At 44.1% G+C, this 19031-nt stretch overlaps 1 protein-coding gene across 1 annotated transcript in view; it reads right to left on the bottom strand.

The window, feature by feature from the left end:
- Positions 1-8347: 8347 nt before the first annotated feature.
- Positions 8348-19031, bottom strand: part of SUDS3 (SDS3 homolog, SIN3A corepressor complex component) — a 42376-nt gene continuing 31692 nt past the window's right edge. Inside the window, exons 11-12 of the mRNA XM_030860398.2 lie at positions 14892-14976; positions 8348-11416 (exon numbers count right to left, since the gene is read on the bottom strand). Coding sequence (XP_030716258.1) covers positions 11318-11416; positions 14892-14976 — 184 coding nt within the window. The 3' untranslated portion in view covers positions 8348-11317. The remainder of the gene's footprint in view (positions 11417-14891; positions 14977-19031) is intronic.

Raw genomic sequence — 19031 nt, 5'->3', positions numbered from 1 at the left:
CTTGTACACAATGTCATATATCAATTATATCACGATAAAGCTTGGGAAAAAAGTCAAATAATCAGTAATCACAATGGCTTCAGACTTCTCAAGGGCAACACTGGAAGCTAGAAAGCAATCAACAGTGCCTTCAAATTCTTGAAGGAAAATGATTTCCAAGCCAGAATTAAACCCTCCAGAATGGAAAACATTGGAAAAGAAACAACCAAATTTCAGAAGCTGAAAAGTAAATTAAAAAAAAAATCCTGAATTTTAAAACTTGACACTGAAGAACTTGAAAATAATGAATTAGCAGCACAGGGAACCTCTAGAAATGAAGGTTAAGGGAGGGAGGGGCTGTTTGAAATACGGTTAAGTGCTAAATACTTAGCAGGCCTTTTCAGTTCTGGAAATATATAGGCCTAAATTCTGGGCATGAAAAACGTAGTTATACCAGCCAAAGCATCAATGAAGAGAACAGAATAAAAGTGTTCTGAATCACGCTTGGTAAGTTACTGCAAGATGCGTTTTACCCAAATCGGGGAGGAAGCAGAGAAATAGGAAGACAAGAGAAACAAGAAATGGGAGATCCAAACCCAAAGAGAGGTAATGGGGAGCTCCAGGATGGTGGTGAAGTGGGACCCGAGGGACCACTGTGTGCCAGGCTGCAGGGCAACCAGTCCAGAGTGGAGGTCAGAGGTCCCCAGGGAGGATGCTTTTTGAGAGTGATGAAATGGACGGAATACCTGGCGCATCTCAATGTATTGGGAGGAACTGAGACACTCAGTCAAGGCTTTGAGGTCGAATTTACAATAGTGCACAGAAAAGCAAACAAACACAAAACTGTTTTAAAGAGCAAGATAATTATTGACTCCTGGGGAGAACACTGTCCAGGAAAGAAAAAGCAGTCATAGTTTACAACATGACTCAGCTCTGACTAGCATTTATATAGTCATATTATTATAAACACTGAATACTGACCTAATCAAGATTATGAAAGAACTATATTCTGGGGGAGTAGGGGATGGCTTCCACAGTGGGAATTTAATAGAGAATGCCTAGAACAAAAATATCTAGCATTGGTAACAAGGAGACACAGATAGAAGTTAAATACGAAAATAATCAGCTGGTTGATTCTGGGAGGGGAAATGAAGGAGAAAACAGGGGACTACTGTGTTTTGTGGCCAACTTTGTAGAATCCTTTGACTTTCTAAACTGCACGTGCATTACTTTGATCTTTGAAAGAGATTAATATGCTGCAATGAGAAATCAGGCAATAGGCAACCATTCATTCATTCAATAAGCATTTAATGTGTGCCTACAGTATACCAGTCCCTGGGAATTTGGAGGAAAAACAAAAAATGATCCAGGCCCTTTCCTCCCTGGCTCACAGTCCATTGGGTTTCTCAGCACAGCCAGAGGGGCAACAATTCAAACTCTCCTGTAGTGAGGCGTTAATATGGTGAAGGAAAGAGGCATGGACACCTGCTTGTTTTGAATTGCAAGGTCTGTGGCTAGCGGTTTCTGTTGGCTTGCCTTGGTTGGGCAAGGTTGCTGTGGGCTTAGCCTCAAGTCATGATGGGACCCAAGCAGGTGGGGCAGATGACAACTGAAGTAATAATGATCCCTAACATGGGCAGTCGGCAATGTGGGATACATTTTGTAAAGCATTAGGGCAACCGAAGGTTTGTTTCAAGCATGAGGGTCATTGGCTGGCTGCTTTGTTTGCATGACCTAATTTAATCCTCACACTAAACTTCTGAGGTGGCTACTATTAATATCTCCACCTTCTAGATAAGGAAATTGGAGCCCAGAGAGGTTATGTGACCTGCCTAAGGTCACACAGCTCATAAGCAGCAGAGCTAAACCTCAAACCCAAGTCTTGAGTCTATGCCCTTCAGCCTTAAGACTGGGATTTTTCTCAGTCATTGGATTAAGAGTTGCAAGACCTGAATTCTAGCTCCTGCTCTACCAATAATCGGCTGTGTTATCTTAGGCAAGTCCCTTCCCTTCTTAATGTCTGTTTCCAGGTGTGAAAAACGAGGGGGTTGACTCAGATGACATCTAAGCATCCTCTATACTTTGGCAGTCTGTGTTAGCAATAGGGAAAGCCAATGGGAAAAGGAAACACATGAATGGGGTGCAGAGGTGAACACACTTTTCTCCTCTGAGCCTCAACTGCCTCATCTGTAAAATTAGAGAATCATTAAGACACACCTCTCATGGTTGTTGAGTGTATTAAATAAGACAGCGTATGGAAAGTACTTAGCACTTGCCTGGGCACAGAGTAAGTGCTCAACCAACACGAGCCCTTATTCATTCCTACTACTCATATGCTTACAGGGCTCCACCACACTTGGATTCCTGAAAGTTTCCACTTCTGGTAAGGTCAAAGTACCATGTTTGTGGGAAGAAGGGGGGATCAAATCACAAGAAAAGGGAGTCAAACAAAATTACTGTCTGACAGGAACGTGTGCTGTTGCCCTTGATTGGTTTTGCATACGAGTTAGTTTACCAATACTTTCAGGAGCATGTAAGTGTGAAATTGGAAAGCGTCACCGCAGGACTGCCACAAGCCACTGCACTGGCAATATAAAAGGGGAGGCGAGGGGAATACGCTGGGCCAGGGAGAAAACTAGAGAGACAGAAAGGATAGGAAGGTGAGCCCCAGGTGTGCAAGGACAAAAAGATACAGGGCTGGGGAGCAAACTGGCTTTAAAGTTCAAAGCACATTCATCCAGATTGACTGTTGAACACACACTTCTTTGAGTTTTTAAACATGTCCCCACTGTCCCACCTCTGTGCTTTCCCTCAAACCATTTCCTCTTTATTATTTCCTATTCCCAGCCACGGACACTGCTCAAGGCCAGCCTAGCTTTCAGGCCAAGCTCAAATTTTCTTTTCTTTCAGAAGAAATTACAAAGCGTTCATGGTTAATAAGAATATAGACTCTGGGTCAGTGAGACCTGCTTTGGAATTGAGTTGGTTGAACTTGAGGCGAGTTTCTTCACCTCTCAAAACCTCAGCTTCCCAATCCGTAAAATGTAGATACATAGTAACAACCTCACAGGATTACAATGAATAATAAATGATGGTGCACATGAAGCCTTAACCATATGCTCAATAAATGTCAGCTGCTGTTATTTTCTCCATCACCCACACTCCCGTCCATTCCCCACACCTATTACATTGAACTAGAATTACTGACAACCATGGAACCGTGCTTCTGTCTCTGAATCCCCAAAAAAAGCCTAGTACACTAGGTAACATGCAACAGATGCTGCATAATAAATATCTGAATTGAATGCAATGACTATCACATTCTCAAGCTCATGATTATTGACTGTTTCAAGTAAAAGAAAAAACATCCCAAGCAATTGGCTACAGGTGACCAAATGATCATGGCAGGGTTCCCAATCTTGTCTGGGATAAGAATGAACCTCTCCAGGAAACCATTCTGTGGCAGGGACCCTTGGGCTCCCATAATAATGAAAACAAGAACAATTAACAACTAACATGTATTGAGGACTTACTATGTCCCAAACACTACCTCTAAGGTTTACCCAAAATAAATCAGTTAATCCTCAAAGGAACTCCAGGGGCAATTCTCACCCCTACTTTACGGAGGAAACTGAGTGACCAGCTGCCCCAGTTTGCCAGTATCTGAGGGGGTTCCTCAGACTTTCAGAGCTAAACCCAGAAAAGTCCCAAGCACGCTGGGACAAGTGTGCCCTAACACTGAAGCATACAGATATTAAGTAAATGTCCCAAGGTCAATGAGTGGCCAAATCAGGATGACAAACCCAGGAGCCCCATCACCTCTACTGCAGGCACAGACAAAGGCAAAAATGAACCCACTGAGACAAATTAGCCAGGTCATCAAGTGGGCTGTCCACCAGGCTTCCGAGCACAGAGTCTGACGCAAGTAAGTACTCAAATAATTGTCCCAACCGTGTTCTAACCGTGCACTGCCCAGAGCTACCCATATGACCTTAGGCAAATCATTATCATCTCTGGGCCTCAGATGTTTTCCTCTTCAAAATGAAGGGGTCACACTAAATCAGGATGGCAAATAAATCAGCTCCCTTGCCCATGGCAGGCAAAAGTAAATGATTAGGCTACTACTTCCCACTCCACCCAGACTTGGGCCTCAGAATCCTTCTCAACCCAACACACTGGGTATTCACAACCCATTTATAGCTGATGCTTAGCATGATCTCTAAAGCCACCAGCTTTATCTTCACAGTCTGTTGGCACTCAACTAGCTTCCCAGGAATTGCTCTGGTCTCTTAGGATTTGGCACTCAGACTAACACCCAAGGATAGGGAGCAGTTGGATGGCAGCAGGATGACAATGGAAGGGCCAGTCTCCGTAGACTGGGCACTCCGTGTCCAGTCCTATGCCATGTATACCTCACAGTACAGCACAGTGAACGAGAGCAGGGACTCAAGAGAGACCACTGGGCTCAGTATCCTGGCTCACCATTTACCAGCTGTGTGACCTTGGGCAAATTACCTAATGTTTCTCGATTTCCTCAACTACACAAGGAGGATTACAGTACTACCTACCTCACAGGATTATAAGGATTCAATTAGTTAATATGTGTAAAATGCCTGGCACGTAGTACGTAGTAGATGTGTTAATACCAGAATTCTCAAAATCACCCTGCGAGGTGGATATTACTTAACAGATGAGGGAACTGAGATTCAGAGGGATTACGCTGCCCAAGACCACACAACTAGTTAAACGGCAAAGCCAGATTCAAACACTAATTTCTAAGCCTTTGCTCGCCACACTGCATTTCCGTAAACACCCAATGGTGAAATGAGGGATTCTTGATCAGCTGCAGGGCCTTGCCTGTATTCCTGAGGCTGCTGTACTTCCACCCTCAGCACCTGCTTGACCTCCTGACACGGCTCTCCTAGCTGGCTCTTGAATACTGCCTGCTTCAACTCCTGGACCATCCACACCTTCGGCACAGAGAGAGCAGATACCAGAAAACCAGAACACAGACTGCTAAGTCTCCAGCTCCTGGGAAACAGGGGAGAGAATCTTTACAATTCTGATTATTGGTCTTCCCCTATCTGTAAAGCGAATTCTGCTATTTTATAGATTTCTATCTTTCAGGGAATTGAGCAAACGCAGATTAGAGAAAATGTGTAAAGGGATTAAGTACCTTAGGTACCTATGCTGTATCTTATCTACCTCACTCCCCTAGGGGTCCTCCTAAACATATGTATCTCTTTGTCTTAAAAATCATAGCTATTCGCAAAAATATTCTGGTTAACACTAAAGTTGCTACAGCTAATATATTTCTTGCCATGCCATTACGTCCAGAAAGAGTGAGCTGGTGCCCACGTTTCTAGTTTATTCCATCTAGTGCCTTTTCTTTTTGGCAGCACCACGTGTCATGCGCAACCTTAGTTCCCGGACCAGGGATCGAACCTGTGCCCCCTGCAATGGAAGTGCAGTGTCTAAACCACTGGACCGCCAAGGAAGTCCCAATATGCCTCCTTTTTAAAAGCTAGGAAAGTGCTTACCCAAAGATGGGGCTTGGAGAGTCTCTAACACTTGTGAGAGAGACCAGAAATTGGTTCCATTCTTGCTTCTGCCCAGGTTGCTGGCAGGAGCTGAGCAGGCAGCTTGCAGGTGACATAGAACCGTGTGCTCTTCCAGCCGGTGACTCCACAGGATGTGACATGGGAAGGTCCACTGACCTCCAGAGCGCAGTAATGGTGCACGACGTCCAGCTCTCAGTGGCTCCTACCTCTCCTCCTCACTTTACAGACGATAGGAAAGGCAGGAAGAAAGTGAGTTGGAAAAATACAGATATGTGCTTCCCTCCAAAGTCTCTCTCGTCGCTTATGAGATAAAGTCAGCTCCATCCAGACCCATTACTCTCCACGTTCTAAACGGTTCCTTCCTTTGTGAAACTGTCATACTTGTGCCTTTTCAAAGGAAACAATCTCTTGGCCAGGGACTTGACTCTCTCAACTCTAATGCCAAGGGAGAACCCCAGAGTTATCCGGCAAGGGGAAGGGTCCCACAAAATAAGAGTGTTTTTACCTCTAAAATTTGCTCTGGATGTGTGTCCAAGAGGTGAGAACAGATAAAAGCAAACTCCCAGGGAAGCACTGGAAGAGAAAGGTGAGAATGCTGAATGTGATTTTAACAGATGAGTTTGGGAAAGGAGAGCAAAGGATAGTAGGCAGGAAAGCTGGCTCAGATTCCAAAAGATGTGGACTTGGCCACTCAGTGTGTGACCTTGGAAAAGTTACTGAACCATCTTCTGTGACTAACAGAATCTCTTTCCTCCTCCGAAAACTGGTGATAACAGTGTATTCTCTCCAGGGTTGTCATGAGGCTTCAATGAGATGATGCAGGTGAAGGGCAGAGTGCCAAGAACTGGAGCCATTCTTACTAACCAGTCTGCCTCTCTTGGCCCATCATTTGACACTAACACTGTCTGACAGCTAACATTCATGGAGCACTTACTATGACCAGGCACAGTGCTGACCTCTGGGTTTCAAAGGAGAATTAAGTTTTGGCTTGATTATATTTGACGTATAAAGAGTACTCAGTTAAAGGCGGATACTAACGTCGAGGGCAAGCCCCGGTTAACAAACAGAAAGGCAAAATGGTTGACCTGAGTCTGCTTTTTGGCCTCTCCCACTTAGCCACACCCTTTGCTGCCAGCTCTTGCATTCCTGGTCAGCAGTCCCTAGCCTACATCAAGGACTTGGCTCTTCTAGAACAAATATGGAAGGATCCATAGACCTGAAGAGCTTGAAGGCTAAGATGATTAAAACAGAGAAAAGTTGTCAGGGCTAGTAGTTACCCTAGCAAGGAGTGGTAACTGGAAGAAAGCCTATGGAGTTCATGGACGCTGGTAACGCTGTCTCTCGGCCTAGATGCTGGTTACATGGATGCTGTTGACGCTGTCTCTTGGTCTAGATGCTGGTTACATGGATGCTGTTGACGCTGTCTCTTGGTCTAGATGCTGATTACATGGAGGCTGGTGACTCTGTCTCTTGGTTTAGATGCTGGTTACATGGACGCTGGTGACACTGTCTCTTGGTCTAGATGCTGGTTATGTGCATGTGTTCACACTGAGAAAACAACTGCTACAGTTAAGACTTGTGCACTTTTCTGTATGAATGTTATGTTACAATAAAAAATTATTCAGATCGTGACTGCCCCTCTCCATTATGCAAAGCATGAAGCAGCCCTTCCCAATGGGTATTACAAGTACAACTGGGTTGCAAGCACAAGACGTCAGTCCCCAGTGGCAGCAAGCGGCCTTATCACTTTACTCGCTGGGAGCTGTGGAAATACCATGATGTTTGGTGAGACTGGCAAGTCCTGCTCTCGAGTACCCAATGAATAGCATCCTCTTCATCAGACCAGTTTACCTTAAGGTTTTTCCTATCTAAGGTCAATTTTATTCACTTTATTTTTTTAATTTTTTGGCTGCGTTCGGTCTTCATTGCTATGCGCGGGCTTCTCACTGCAGTGGCTGCTCTTGTTGTGGAGCACGGGCTCAAGATGCACGGGCTTCAGTAGTTGTGGCTCGTGGGCTTAGCTGCTCCGCGGCATGTGGGATCTTCCCGGACCAGGGCTCCGACCCGTGTCTCCTGCATTGGCAGGCAGATCCTTAACCACTGTGCCACCAGGGAAGTCCCTATTTACTCCATTTTTAATCAGATTCTTTTATCCTCTCCAACCAGGAGACAGCTGGCTACATTTAAGGGTCGACACCCCTAGACCGATCTTTACAAACCTGAGAGTCAGTCTTGGACATCACTCCATATCTCACGCTTCATAACGAGCAAATGTCTAGTAGGTCCCTCCCTCTTCCCCAACTTCCTTCCTTCCCAATTGCTGGAGGGAAAACCTAAAATAAATTTAAATCATTTGTCAAGTCAATGGATATAATTTTAGTAAAAATATACAGACTACGTGCTGGTTTTCTCTTTCAAAGTTTATTGTCATTAAAAAAAAAAATAAAACCCTCTACTTGTTACATTCACCTCTCAGAACATTTAATGTACCAGTTAATGATGTTATTGTAAAAAAAGCCCACCAACTGCTTGCAATGGCTCTAAGTTATCATTATTATTTTTTGCCATGTTCTGGTATTATAGTGGTTTAAACTCTTTGGAAAAAAATGGTGCAACATTAAGTAGCAAGATTTCAAATTCCCAGATTAGAAACAATTTTTATATCAGGAGGAATTTTAGTAAAAAATCCAACGATAAAAGGAAATGTTAATAGAAAAACAAAAATACTGTAAAAAATAGGATTCCCCCCACCCAGCCCCAAGTTAGGTTAAAAAAAAAAAAATGGAACCAATCCCCCCCCCCCCCATATTTCTCTTAGAAAAGTCACCCAGTCCTAAACGCAGGGTCTCACACACCAATACAAGTAGCCTGATTTGCAGACCAGCCTCTGGGATCTTACACTGGCCCCAGTCTGAAGGGTTTTTTTCAAAACTTAAGGTAAGTTAGGTAGTTAGACTTCCATAAATACTGGTATCCGAATGAATGAATGAAAACATCCTGACTTTGGTATGGCTACAGAAATCTGGAAACTGTTCAAGAGGACACTGGCTTAGAGAGGGAGTTGAGGGAAGCACACAACAACCCCCAAGTGGAGGTAAAATAAACATTAGGCCACACCCAAAGCAAACACTGTGTGTAATACCTGAGGCTGATGCCTTGAACGAAACACATGTAAAGGTTCTTGATCAGAATCACACACATACAGCTTCTTGAACAGAGTAACACACATACAGGTTCTTGATCAGATTAACACATGTATAGGTGCTTGATTGGAACTGTCTGGACCAAACTTTATGCAAGTTACCACTTGCAGGAAACAGTTTGAATTTGGTAATTTATCCAGTACCCTGGAGTCCAAGAAGAGACAAAGACGTTTTGGAAGAAGAACAGCCACCCGGGCTAAAAGCCAGGCCCCTCTTATTCTAGGAAGCTCAGTCTGTTTTTTCCTTCTCTCGTTCGATTTTGCCCATCACAAGAGCACCTCCATCTCCCAACAAGGGGGCTCTTCCACCCCAGGTCACCACAGGGCCCTGTCTGAGGGGAAGAACTGCTGATTTTTCATCCCTGGAGTGATTCAATAAAAAGCAAGTCTTCCGGGATCAGGAATATAATTTACGGTGCTGTGTCTCAAGTGTACTTTACGGTTTCCCTCATTTTCACTAGACCATGATTGTTAAAGGTTGTGAGGATACTGAGAAGGCAGCGGTGGGGCTGCGACCATGCCAAAGTGTGGCCTCAAACATCCTCAAATTTACTGAAAAGGGTAAAGTGCCCGGTCTTCAAATCACCAGTTACTTCATGAAAGCACAAAGGACCCACCAGACAAGGCAAGAAAACAAGGCAACTTGCTGCTGCATCCATGCAGAAAAGCAGTTATCGATACAATCCTTCCCCCAAAAAACAAACTTTGGTGCAGTGTTAGGAAGACAAGATAATCATTAAAAAAAAAAAAAAAAAATTAAAAATTAAAATAAACCACCTTCGATGGCAACACACACTAAACATATCTAAATAAATTTCTATCACAGGGCACAAGGGGATAACAAAGAGCTCCCTGATATTATGGGAGGTAACACACACCACAGTGACAATTCGATCAAGAGAGAGCCTCCCTTACAGCAAAGGCCGCCAAGAAGAAACAAAAGGTGAAGCCCCTGTTTACTGTCGATCCGGTTCACTATTGCAAATATCATAATCATGGGGGGCTGGGAGGCAGAGAAGAAACTCAGAACGCCCAGGCAATTTTGATAAACAGCATCATTTGTCCTGTTCCCTAAATGAGACTCCAACACCAGAAAAAAATGAGAGGAAAATTGGATTATAAATGAAAACTAAAATGTATCTGTACAAGTCTTTACTCTGAGTCAGTAGAGTTTGGCCTCTGTTGAAGCCAGGACTCTGGAGAAGGTGATTTACTTGTCATCACAGCTCTACAACTAGCTGTGGGGTGTGTACATCAAGAGACAACACGAAGACAATCACTTGAGACCAAGGGAATTACTTACAAAGATTTCCTAGGATGTATAAGGTCTACTGATTGCCCATAGAGATGCTAATACTTGCTCTAACCCCAAATACTTTAAACATCTTAAGGTGGCAACTAGAATATTAGAAACAAAACAAGAAAATCATCACCCAGTGAGTTATTTCTCTCATTATGGGAATGAGGGAAAGGGAGCAGGGCAGGCTGTTTCACCAGGATTCATTAGGGGGAGTGCAGGTTTAGTGGCAGCCAACGGCCTTCCTCGTCTGCAACCTGGGCCAGATCTCCTGGGAGCCCGGAAGTGCCGACAAGGTTCCATGGGTTCGGAATGGCCAGGCACAACACTGGCATCAGCAGCGAGAAGAGTGCGATGTGAGTTACCAGTGAGAGTCTACAGATCACTGATGACTCCACCAACCATCTCACCTCCCCACCGACCACAGACAACCCGGATCACCAGCCGGCGGCAGGTGCCACCTCATCTACTTGGGAGCAGGAGAGAGGAGGGAATTACAAACGAAAGCTTCTGAAAATGACCGCTTCTTGTTCCAGCCTGAGCTAGAACAAATGCGTTTGAATGAACCACTTGCTTTAAACAACATTTAAAATATGGAACCTTCAGCACTTTATGATATGAAACGCCCCCTTCCCTCAACCCCATTTATTGCAGTGCACGTTGTCTCCCGGGCGAATTTTTCTGTCTTTCAGCCGGTGGAATGGATGGCATACGTCAGATGTTACACAAGGCATTCATTTCTCTGAGAAGGCTTAGAGCCAGGAGAATTAATCTCCTTCTGCTAGGATCTCTGCCCCAAGCTTCTGGGGAAATGGTGAATTGGGCTTGACAAGGAAGGTAGCTACATGATCCACTAATCAGATTTAAAACATGAAAATGCACTGAGGAGGGTATCCCTTCCCGCTCCTCATGACAGCAAGACCTACAGATAATTAAGAGAGACGTCCCTTCAAACTCAAAGGAGGCTTTAAAAAAAAAAAAAAAAGACAAAGTATAAGCAAAAAACAAAGAAATCAGTAAAGCAAACTCCCAATTCTCCTGAAAGTAAAATAGTCTCATGGTGACGGATGACTGGAAGAAGTCGAGGCAGGGAAAGAATGACACAAAGGCGGGAAGTGCCTGGCCACAAGGGCGCCTTGCAGAATCCACCACAGTGTTCTCCATTTTCCAAGGCCAAGCAAGTAGCAAGTCCCAAGTTAAAAACTTTCTATTAAGAGCAAAACAAAACCAAAAACCATTCCAGAAAAGGGGTCAAGGGAAGAACAACACTGGAGAAAGTCAGGCCGCTGACCTCCGGCGGATCACGAAGAGCCCGCGCTGAAGCTGACCCAAGTAAATCCTCATCTTGGTGCTGTCGCTTGTCTTCCTCACCCAGATCTGCAGGGGAGATGGAAAAGGAACAGGATGAGAGAGGCTAATCCTGAGGGGCAAATCAGAACGTTTGCATGAATTAGGTGTAGCCAGACAGCTGGCAACCTCTTCCTGTCAACCCGTGAGGCATTCACAGGCCTTGACCTCTGGCCTTCTAAAGGCACATCTCCACTGCAGAGAGCAGGCATCACCCTTGAATTCATTTCTCCCAGCCATCTCTCTTACACCTTTAAGTAAGAAAATGGAAACCACGGTGTTCTTGAGTTCCATTTTTGCCTTCATCTTAAAGACTTTTTTTTTTTTAGACTGCACCGTGTAGCAGGTGGGCTCTTCTCTTAGTTCCCCGATCAGGTATCAAACCTGTGTCCCCTGCACTGGGAGTGTGGAGTCTTAACCACTGGACCACCAGGGAAGTCCCCTTAAGGACTCTTTTTGATATGGTATGACTACAGCATTATCAACATTCAAGACACATATATTCATAAACTTACAATCAAATTAGAAAATACTTTCCTTGCCCCTAGGGACTTCCATAGTATAGCCTTTCAATTCTCTGGTTTCCTGGCAATTAAGGCTAATGGTCATAACAGCAAAAGATAGAAAAATTAACAACAAAAGAAATGCCCACGGGTGAGCGAAGGCCCAATGAGGATGCTGAGAAGGCCAAATTAGCTTAAGACAGTCCTTCCCTCCTGACCGCATCATTCTCCCACAGATGGGATCAGATGTCTGGCACTGTACAGGGCAGATGTATTCTTCCCTAGAACTGAAAATGAGCTCTTCCAGCATGGGGCCTGCCAGAACTGCCAAGTGCACCCAGTATGTGGCATCCCTGCAGCCAGGGAGGGCAAGGAGAGCTGCCACCTCGGTCACCTGACCCACTTGCGGGGGAGATTACTGGAGGCCAGACACTGTGCTGACCAAACTGACCAAGCTCCTTCATCTTCAGAACAATCCTATGGAGTAAGTACTGTTATCACCTCCATTTTACAGAAGAGCAAGGCTGAGTCCACTTGTCCAATGGGAATCCTAGCGCCTGACATCAAAGCCCCTTGCTCTTCTTACCTGGTTCCCCACTTTCTCACCCCTTCTCTCATCCGTGTTATTAACACGTGACCAGATGGAGACAAAAGCATAAATTTTTTAAAGATCTGCATCTCACCTATATATGCAAGTACAAGTTTACAGATACAGCTCCACCTTTGCCCATTCAGTTATCAGGTTTATAAAAAGCTTATTCAGGGCTTTCCTGGTGGCGCAGTGGTTGAGAGTCCGCCTGCCGATGCAGGAGAAACGGGTTCGTGCCCCAGTCCGAGAAGATCCCACATGCCGCAGAGCGGCTGGGCCCGTGAGCCATGGTCGCTAAGCCTGCGCATCTGGAGCCTGTGCTCCGCAACGGGAGAGGCCACAACAGTGAGAGGCCCGCGTACCGGGAAAAAAAAAAAAAAAAAGCTTATTCAGGGCTTCCCTGGTGGCACAGTGGTTAAGAATCTGCCTGCCAATACAGGGGACATAGGTTCGCTTCCTTGTCCGGGAAGATCCCACATGCCTCGGAGCAACGAAGCCCTTACACCACAACTACTGAAGGCTGCGCACCTAGAGCCCACGCTCCGCAACGAGAAGCCACTGCAATGCGAAGCCTGTGCACCACAATGAAGAGTAGCCCCGCTCACCACAACTAGAGAAATCCCACGCGCAACAACGAAGACCAAACGCAGCCAAAAATAAATAAATAAATTTATTAAAAAAAAAAAAAAAGCTTATTCAGAAAAAGAGAAAGCTATTCTCAGTTTCTATTTCCTTACTGGGATTATTTAACAACAAAGAGACTATAAAGTCAAATACACTTGTTTAAAAATAAAGACCTCACCTGAAGCTGAGCCTCTAAAGGACCTTGCAGAACCATTTTAAACTGAAAACTGACCCCAAGGAGGGCTGAATAGCTAGTCACCAACATGCTCAGACCCACGCACCGAATATGCTCAGAGTCAAGTTATGCAGAAGCCAAGTAGCTTCAGTGTTACTTAGGATTTCACCTGAAAAAATGAGCTGGAATACTTCCAAGAAGTGAGAAATGTTTTCCCCGCTGCAAGCCTCCGACGCACTGAGGCTTCTCCCTTCCAGGAGACATGTCTCAGTGTCACCGTTTCCTTGTCAGACTTCGCTAACTATTATGTCAAAGGGTGACAATCTTCAACAGAGAGAGAGAAAAAAATCTAACTTGCATTTGTTTTCCTGAAAAGTCCTGAGGTGTCACAGAGAATAACGCATGGGTTCTGAAATTAGGTTCAGGGACGAGGAGGCCACACACCCTCTGTGCAGCAGCCCACATGGCCAGGCACACGTGTTCCACTGTGAAACTGCAAAGCCTCCTGCCAGGGCAGCGGCTCTCTGAGATGCCCTGTTCCGACCTGGCTTAGGGTGACACACAGATTGCAAGCCCAGAGGAAAATGACATTGATTTATCTGGAAGGCTCTCCCTAACTTCTAAGTTAACAATCATTTTGCTAACTAGTTGTCACATTTGAGTTGTCACATTTTCAATTCAGGAAGCTGGGAGAATAGAATAGGCTTATGTTATTTCATAATCCAGCTTCATTAGACTTACTATGCTCTGGCACGAGTAAGTTACAGAGGGAAGACACATAAAAATCAATTTCTTTGCAGACATTTGTGGACTGATAAAAGATCAAGCCAAACAGGCTATTAACGTTTTAAACTGTTTTTTGACTACTAACAATACCAGTTACACACTGCTGACACCCTCCTAAAGAAGGGTCAGCCGGAGAACTCACAGGGTAGTCACATCATCCTTCAGCATGACCCTCAGAGCTGACTTTCAACCAGACTCCATCCTATAAGAGAGAATGGAGGAGACCAGTCCCTAAGGGTATGAGCCTGGTAGCTCATTGCTCAGAAGCACAACAGGACACGTCGGATTAGAGAGACAGCAGGTGAAGAGTAGTGTGTGGGTCAGATCAGGCCAGCACCCATTTACCGAACACTTACTGTGTGCCAGACCCTGTGTCAGGTGCCTTGTTAGATCCTCAGAGCATGAAACAAATCTGAGTGCACATGAAAGCTCGAGAGAAATAAGAGCAAAGACAGAGTATGCTCCAATGGCAAGTCCCATCCTCAGCAGATGGCTGCCTCAAAAAGCAGCAGGATTTGAATGCACAGACATCACACCAACTTGCCTTGTGTTCTTTCTTGCAGTCTATCTCAGTGGTGCCCAACTCAATTACTCTGCAGGGAGTTCACAAAACCACAAGGCTTACACAAACCCGCATAAACTGTAGTCATGCAAGGTAAGGAATTTTTAAGGGTGATTTTGCCTATGTGCAATTTCAGCCTGAAAGTGCTGACTTTAGAATCTAACCCACATACAACACTGTGATTCCACCGTACTTTCTTGGTGGCACTCACACTGCAGGTCTGTCCCATTTTGCTTTCCTAAAGGGTGACAGAGGTTCAGTCTTACCTCATTGGCTCCGACAGAGCTGATCACACAACTCAATTTCTGGTTGTCCTTTGACTCCAGATAGATGGCCTGGCTCTTGTGGTACCTGCGGGAAAAAAGACACACATTTATTTTTTTAACCACTTTATTGAGGTATGACTGACATGTGAGAAGTAGTATGTATTTAATGTATACAACTCAATGAGTTTCGGGATAAGTACATACCTGTGAAACCATCACCATCAAGGCCATAAACATAATCCACCTCCTCTCAAAGTTTTCTCCCACCCTCTATTATAACTACTGTTTTGTGGCTTTTTTTTCCTTTTGTGGTAAGAATATTTACTATAAGGTTTACCCTCTTAACAAATTTTAAATGTACAGTATTGTTAAGGGTCCAAATTTAGAAAAGGAATAAAGAAAAGGCCACAAAGGAGGGAAGAAAAAAAAACACAACAAAAAATATAATTAAAGGAATCTTAATTTATAGTTGAGGAACAGCCTGGATTTCAGGTTTAATTTACAGGCTTCCACCCTTGGATTAGATCAGATGACCTCCTAATCTCCTTCTAAGTCTAAAAATTACATTCTTGGTTCCACTGCAGAGTGGAAAAGGGGGCCAAGGAAAAGGCTGGAAAACTCTGCATTTTAGTTTTTTATTTGAACTATATGACCCAGTTCAAAAAGTAAATTATAATTTTTTAAGTAAAACCTCTGTCCCCACTTTCTGCCTCCACCCCAAAACACTGAGGAGGGTTGGGTGGACAAAATGAACAGGTGGGCTTGAACAGACTGTCCCGTTATATATTTTCTATTTGTCCAAGTAAGTCATCAACAAGAAGGCAAGCCAAATTCAGTCCTTACTTTGATCACTCATTCAGCAAATACTCATTCACCACTTGTTGTGTACCACTGACCACCCTGGAGGGTGGAGTGGACAGTGAAGAAGGCCACAAGGTCCCTGCCGTCAGGAGCTTCAAATACAGTGGCAGTGACAAATATGAAATAATCACACCTGGCAAGTACTAACTAGGTGAAGTTCTGACTGTTAGACTTGCACCAAAGGGTATCTAATTTGGCCTGGTCAGTCGGGAGAGCAGCTCTGAATGAAGTAGATAAGACAGACTCCCCCCTTTCAGTCCCTGCATCTATTCTGTAGTGTAGGACCACCCTCACCTTCTTCTACAAGTTCAGGGACAAGGCAGAGGATGAAAAATGAGGAAGCCAGGGCCAAAGCCCAAATGAGTCAGTAACAGGTGCCACAGGAGGAAGGAGCAGCTACTGGGTGACAGGAGTTGGAAACATCAGCTGAGCTGCTGCTGGCAGCCCTGGCCTAGGCCAGCCCAGTTCAGTCAAGATAACCTTTGGTTCATTCTGGCTGCAAAGAGTTGGCTTAACAGACCCACTAACTCATATAACTTCCACCAAAACACATCTCCCAGCAAAGCACTGCATCTAACCATTATTTCTGTGGGGGAAGAAGACAGACTCTGTTTTGCTGGTACAGTGAAATAATCCACTGCTAAGATATCACAGTAAAGGATGTACTTCACTCCCACAATGGGCTTTTTCCAGTCAAGGTTCTAAGCATTCTTTAACCTGCTACTTAGGAGCGGAAAACTCAAGTTTCCAAGTCAATTTACTTCCTGAGAACACCGTTAAAAGAAATCAAATCATAAATTCAATTAGAACAGCGAGATTGGTTTAGACCCAGCTTGAAAGCTGCTTTTGGCCAGGGATTAGTTGGTAAACTGGGTCAGAGGACCTCCATTATGCTAAATATGTAATATTACAAGGTCTGAATTAACAAAGTGCATGAAGAAAGGTTCAATTAGTTCACAGAAAACTCAAACTTGAGTTTCCCTCCCACATCTAAGCCAACCAACCTATGTAAATGGTAACGTCTTGAGTAATGGTTAGAATAAAAACAGAAGGGGAGGGCTTCCCTGGTGGCGCAGTGGTTGAGAATCTGCCTGCCAATGCAGGGGACATGGGTTGGAGTCCTGGTTTGGGAAGATCCCACATGCCGTGGAGCAACTAGGCCCGTGAGCCGCAACTACTGAGCCTGCGTGTCTGAAGCCTGTGCTCCGCAACGAGAGAGGCCACGACAGTGAGAGGCCCGTGCACCACGATGAAGAGTGGCCCCCGCTTGCCACAACTAGAGAGAGCCCTTGCACAGAAACGAACACCCAACACAGCCAAAAATTAAAATAAATACATTAAAAGAAGGCTCAACATTTAAAAAAAAAAAACAGAAGGGGAGAACATTCACAGTTATTCTATGGGGGTTGTGAGTTATTAGAGAGATAAAAACACAAAACAACATGCAACTAGCCTCAAGTCATTCTGATACTACTTTCTAAATAAAGAAAGGTCATGGGTGTGGTGTAGGAGTATATTACTAGTGTGGAAATGTGGTCAATATACTGCTCAGTCAAGAAAAAAACTACGTCCATTATGTCCCTGTGTGCGTAATACAACATAATACGTGTTACATGTGTATCATATACACACATACATAAAAATTAGTAAATTTATATTAAAATCTCTATTAAGTGTATATTAAAATTTCATAAAAATATAAAGTTTTATAAAAATATAAAATAATGATATTCTTTTTATTGCATAGCCTTCTTCTTTCCAGAATAAACAGGTATTACTTGTAATCAAAAAGTAAATAGTACTTTCTTATAAGTCATGGTACTGAAAAACACCGAAGTAGCCAAAGGGCAGGAAGAAAACTTAATGTCACAAATTAATGTCTTAGTGTCTGTTAAAGACAACTCTGGGAGACAAGCCGGACAACTCTCCTGAGACGTGCTGCATTTTCCCTCAGATGCGCTCAGCACCCAAACCCCAACCCATCCGACTGGCTTTAAAGTAAACCTCAGGAGTAAACCACGCAATGTAACCTACTACCCCTGGGAAGCGGTCTGGGACCTGCACAGCTGGCCACCTCCCAAATCCGCCTGCTCTGGGACCGCCGGATGGTGGTGGCCTGAATGCCCAGCAGTGCTCCATGTGCTCCCTGGGCTCCACAGGAGAGCTCGCCAGCGTGTTTCCCAAACCAGCTGATTCCCAGGTCCCCGCGAAGCAGAGGCCCTTGGACCTCCAGCGGTTGTCAGGCACCACACAATGGTCTTGGGGAACCATTATCCCTGGATATCAAATCTAGTAAATTACCCAAATTCCCTGGGAAAAAAAAAATAAGTCCTCAGAAATTAAAGTGCTCATGCTGGGGCAGCGGTTTCAAGATGAAACCAAAAAGTATATGACAACCGTAACATACAAATTTACTTGCCGATTTCTAAATACTAATTAAAAGGAGGGGGGATTCAGAATATGTTTAGACACAAAAAAATGTTAAAAATACAAAAATAAAGTTAAATTAGTAAAAATGTACATTATCACTTTTTTTTTTTTTTGCCAATTAACCTGTTTTACAAGCTACAACTCATCTCTACTGAAAAAAATACTTTAAATAGCCTCAGAGAACAAGCCCCAAATGTCAAATTGACTTTATTACTAATGGAAATCCTGACCTGGGAATCCCTACAGTTAAGTTCTTAAAGCTCTGCCTCTACTGTTAAACCTGACAAAATAGAACCACCGCTACTATTATGGAAAAAAGCAATTTCTTTAGAAGGTGGGTCAAAAAGTGGGGCAGGGAAGGGGTAGAATTAATTTAATTTTGTATCCTACTGTACTGATATTAATGTGTCATTTCCCCAAAAAAACCCATGAATACCATGTTACAACTACAGGACTTAAAGGAATCCTGATTCTAGCTGTAAAGAGTCACTGTTTTGAGTTAATAACCTCTCGTGTCAGGCAAAGGCCGGAGGGTTAAATCCACCCATGCAAGTGGGTGACTTCACTGAATTCACTTCAGCAGTGCTGGATTTAAAGTGAGGAAAGAAAAAACAGTCCACCGGCACCATCAGTGAGTTACTTTAAAATCTCAGCTACTTTCGCAGTACTTTCTAAGAAAGGTTATAAGGTTCAAATCAAAATGTGAGGAAAACTTACAGGATATAAAATGTCTTAAAAGCAGTATAAGACCCAGGAAAAGGGAAGATGCTTATCTCTCCAAAAGAAATGTAGCTTGATGAGCATTCAGGCCAAGATGGGAAGCCCGAACCACGCTCATTTTGCTGGTCA

The sequence above is a fragment of the Globicephala melas genome, chromosome 13 (genome assembly GCF_963455315.2).
Source record: "Globicephala melas chromosome 13, mGloMel1.2, whole genome shotgun sequence".
NCBI classification, from domain to species: domain Eukaryota; kingdom Metazoa; phylum Chordata; class Mammalia; order Artiodactyla; family Delphinidae; genus Globicephala; species Globicephala melas.
This window is presented reverse-complemented; position numbering and strand designations above follow the sequence as displayed.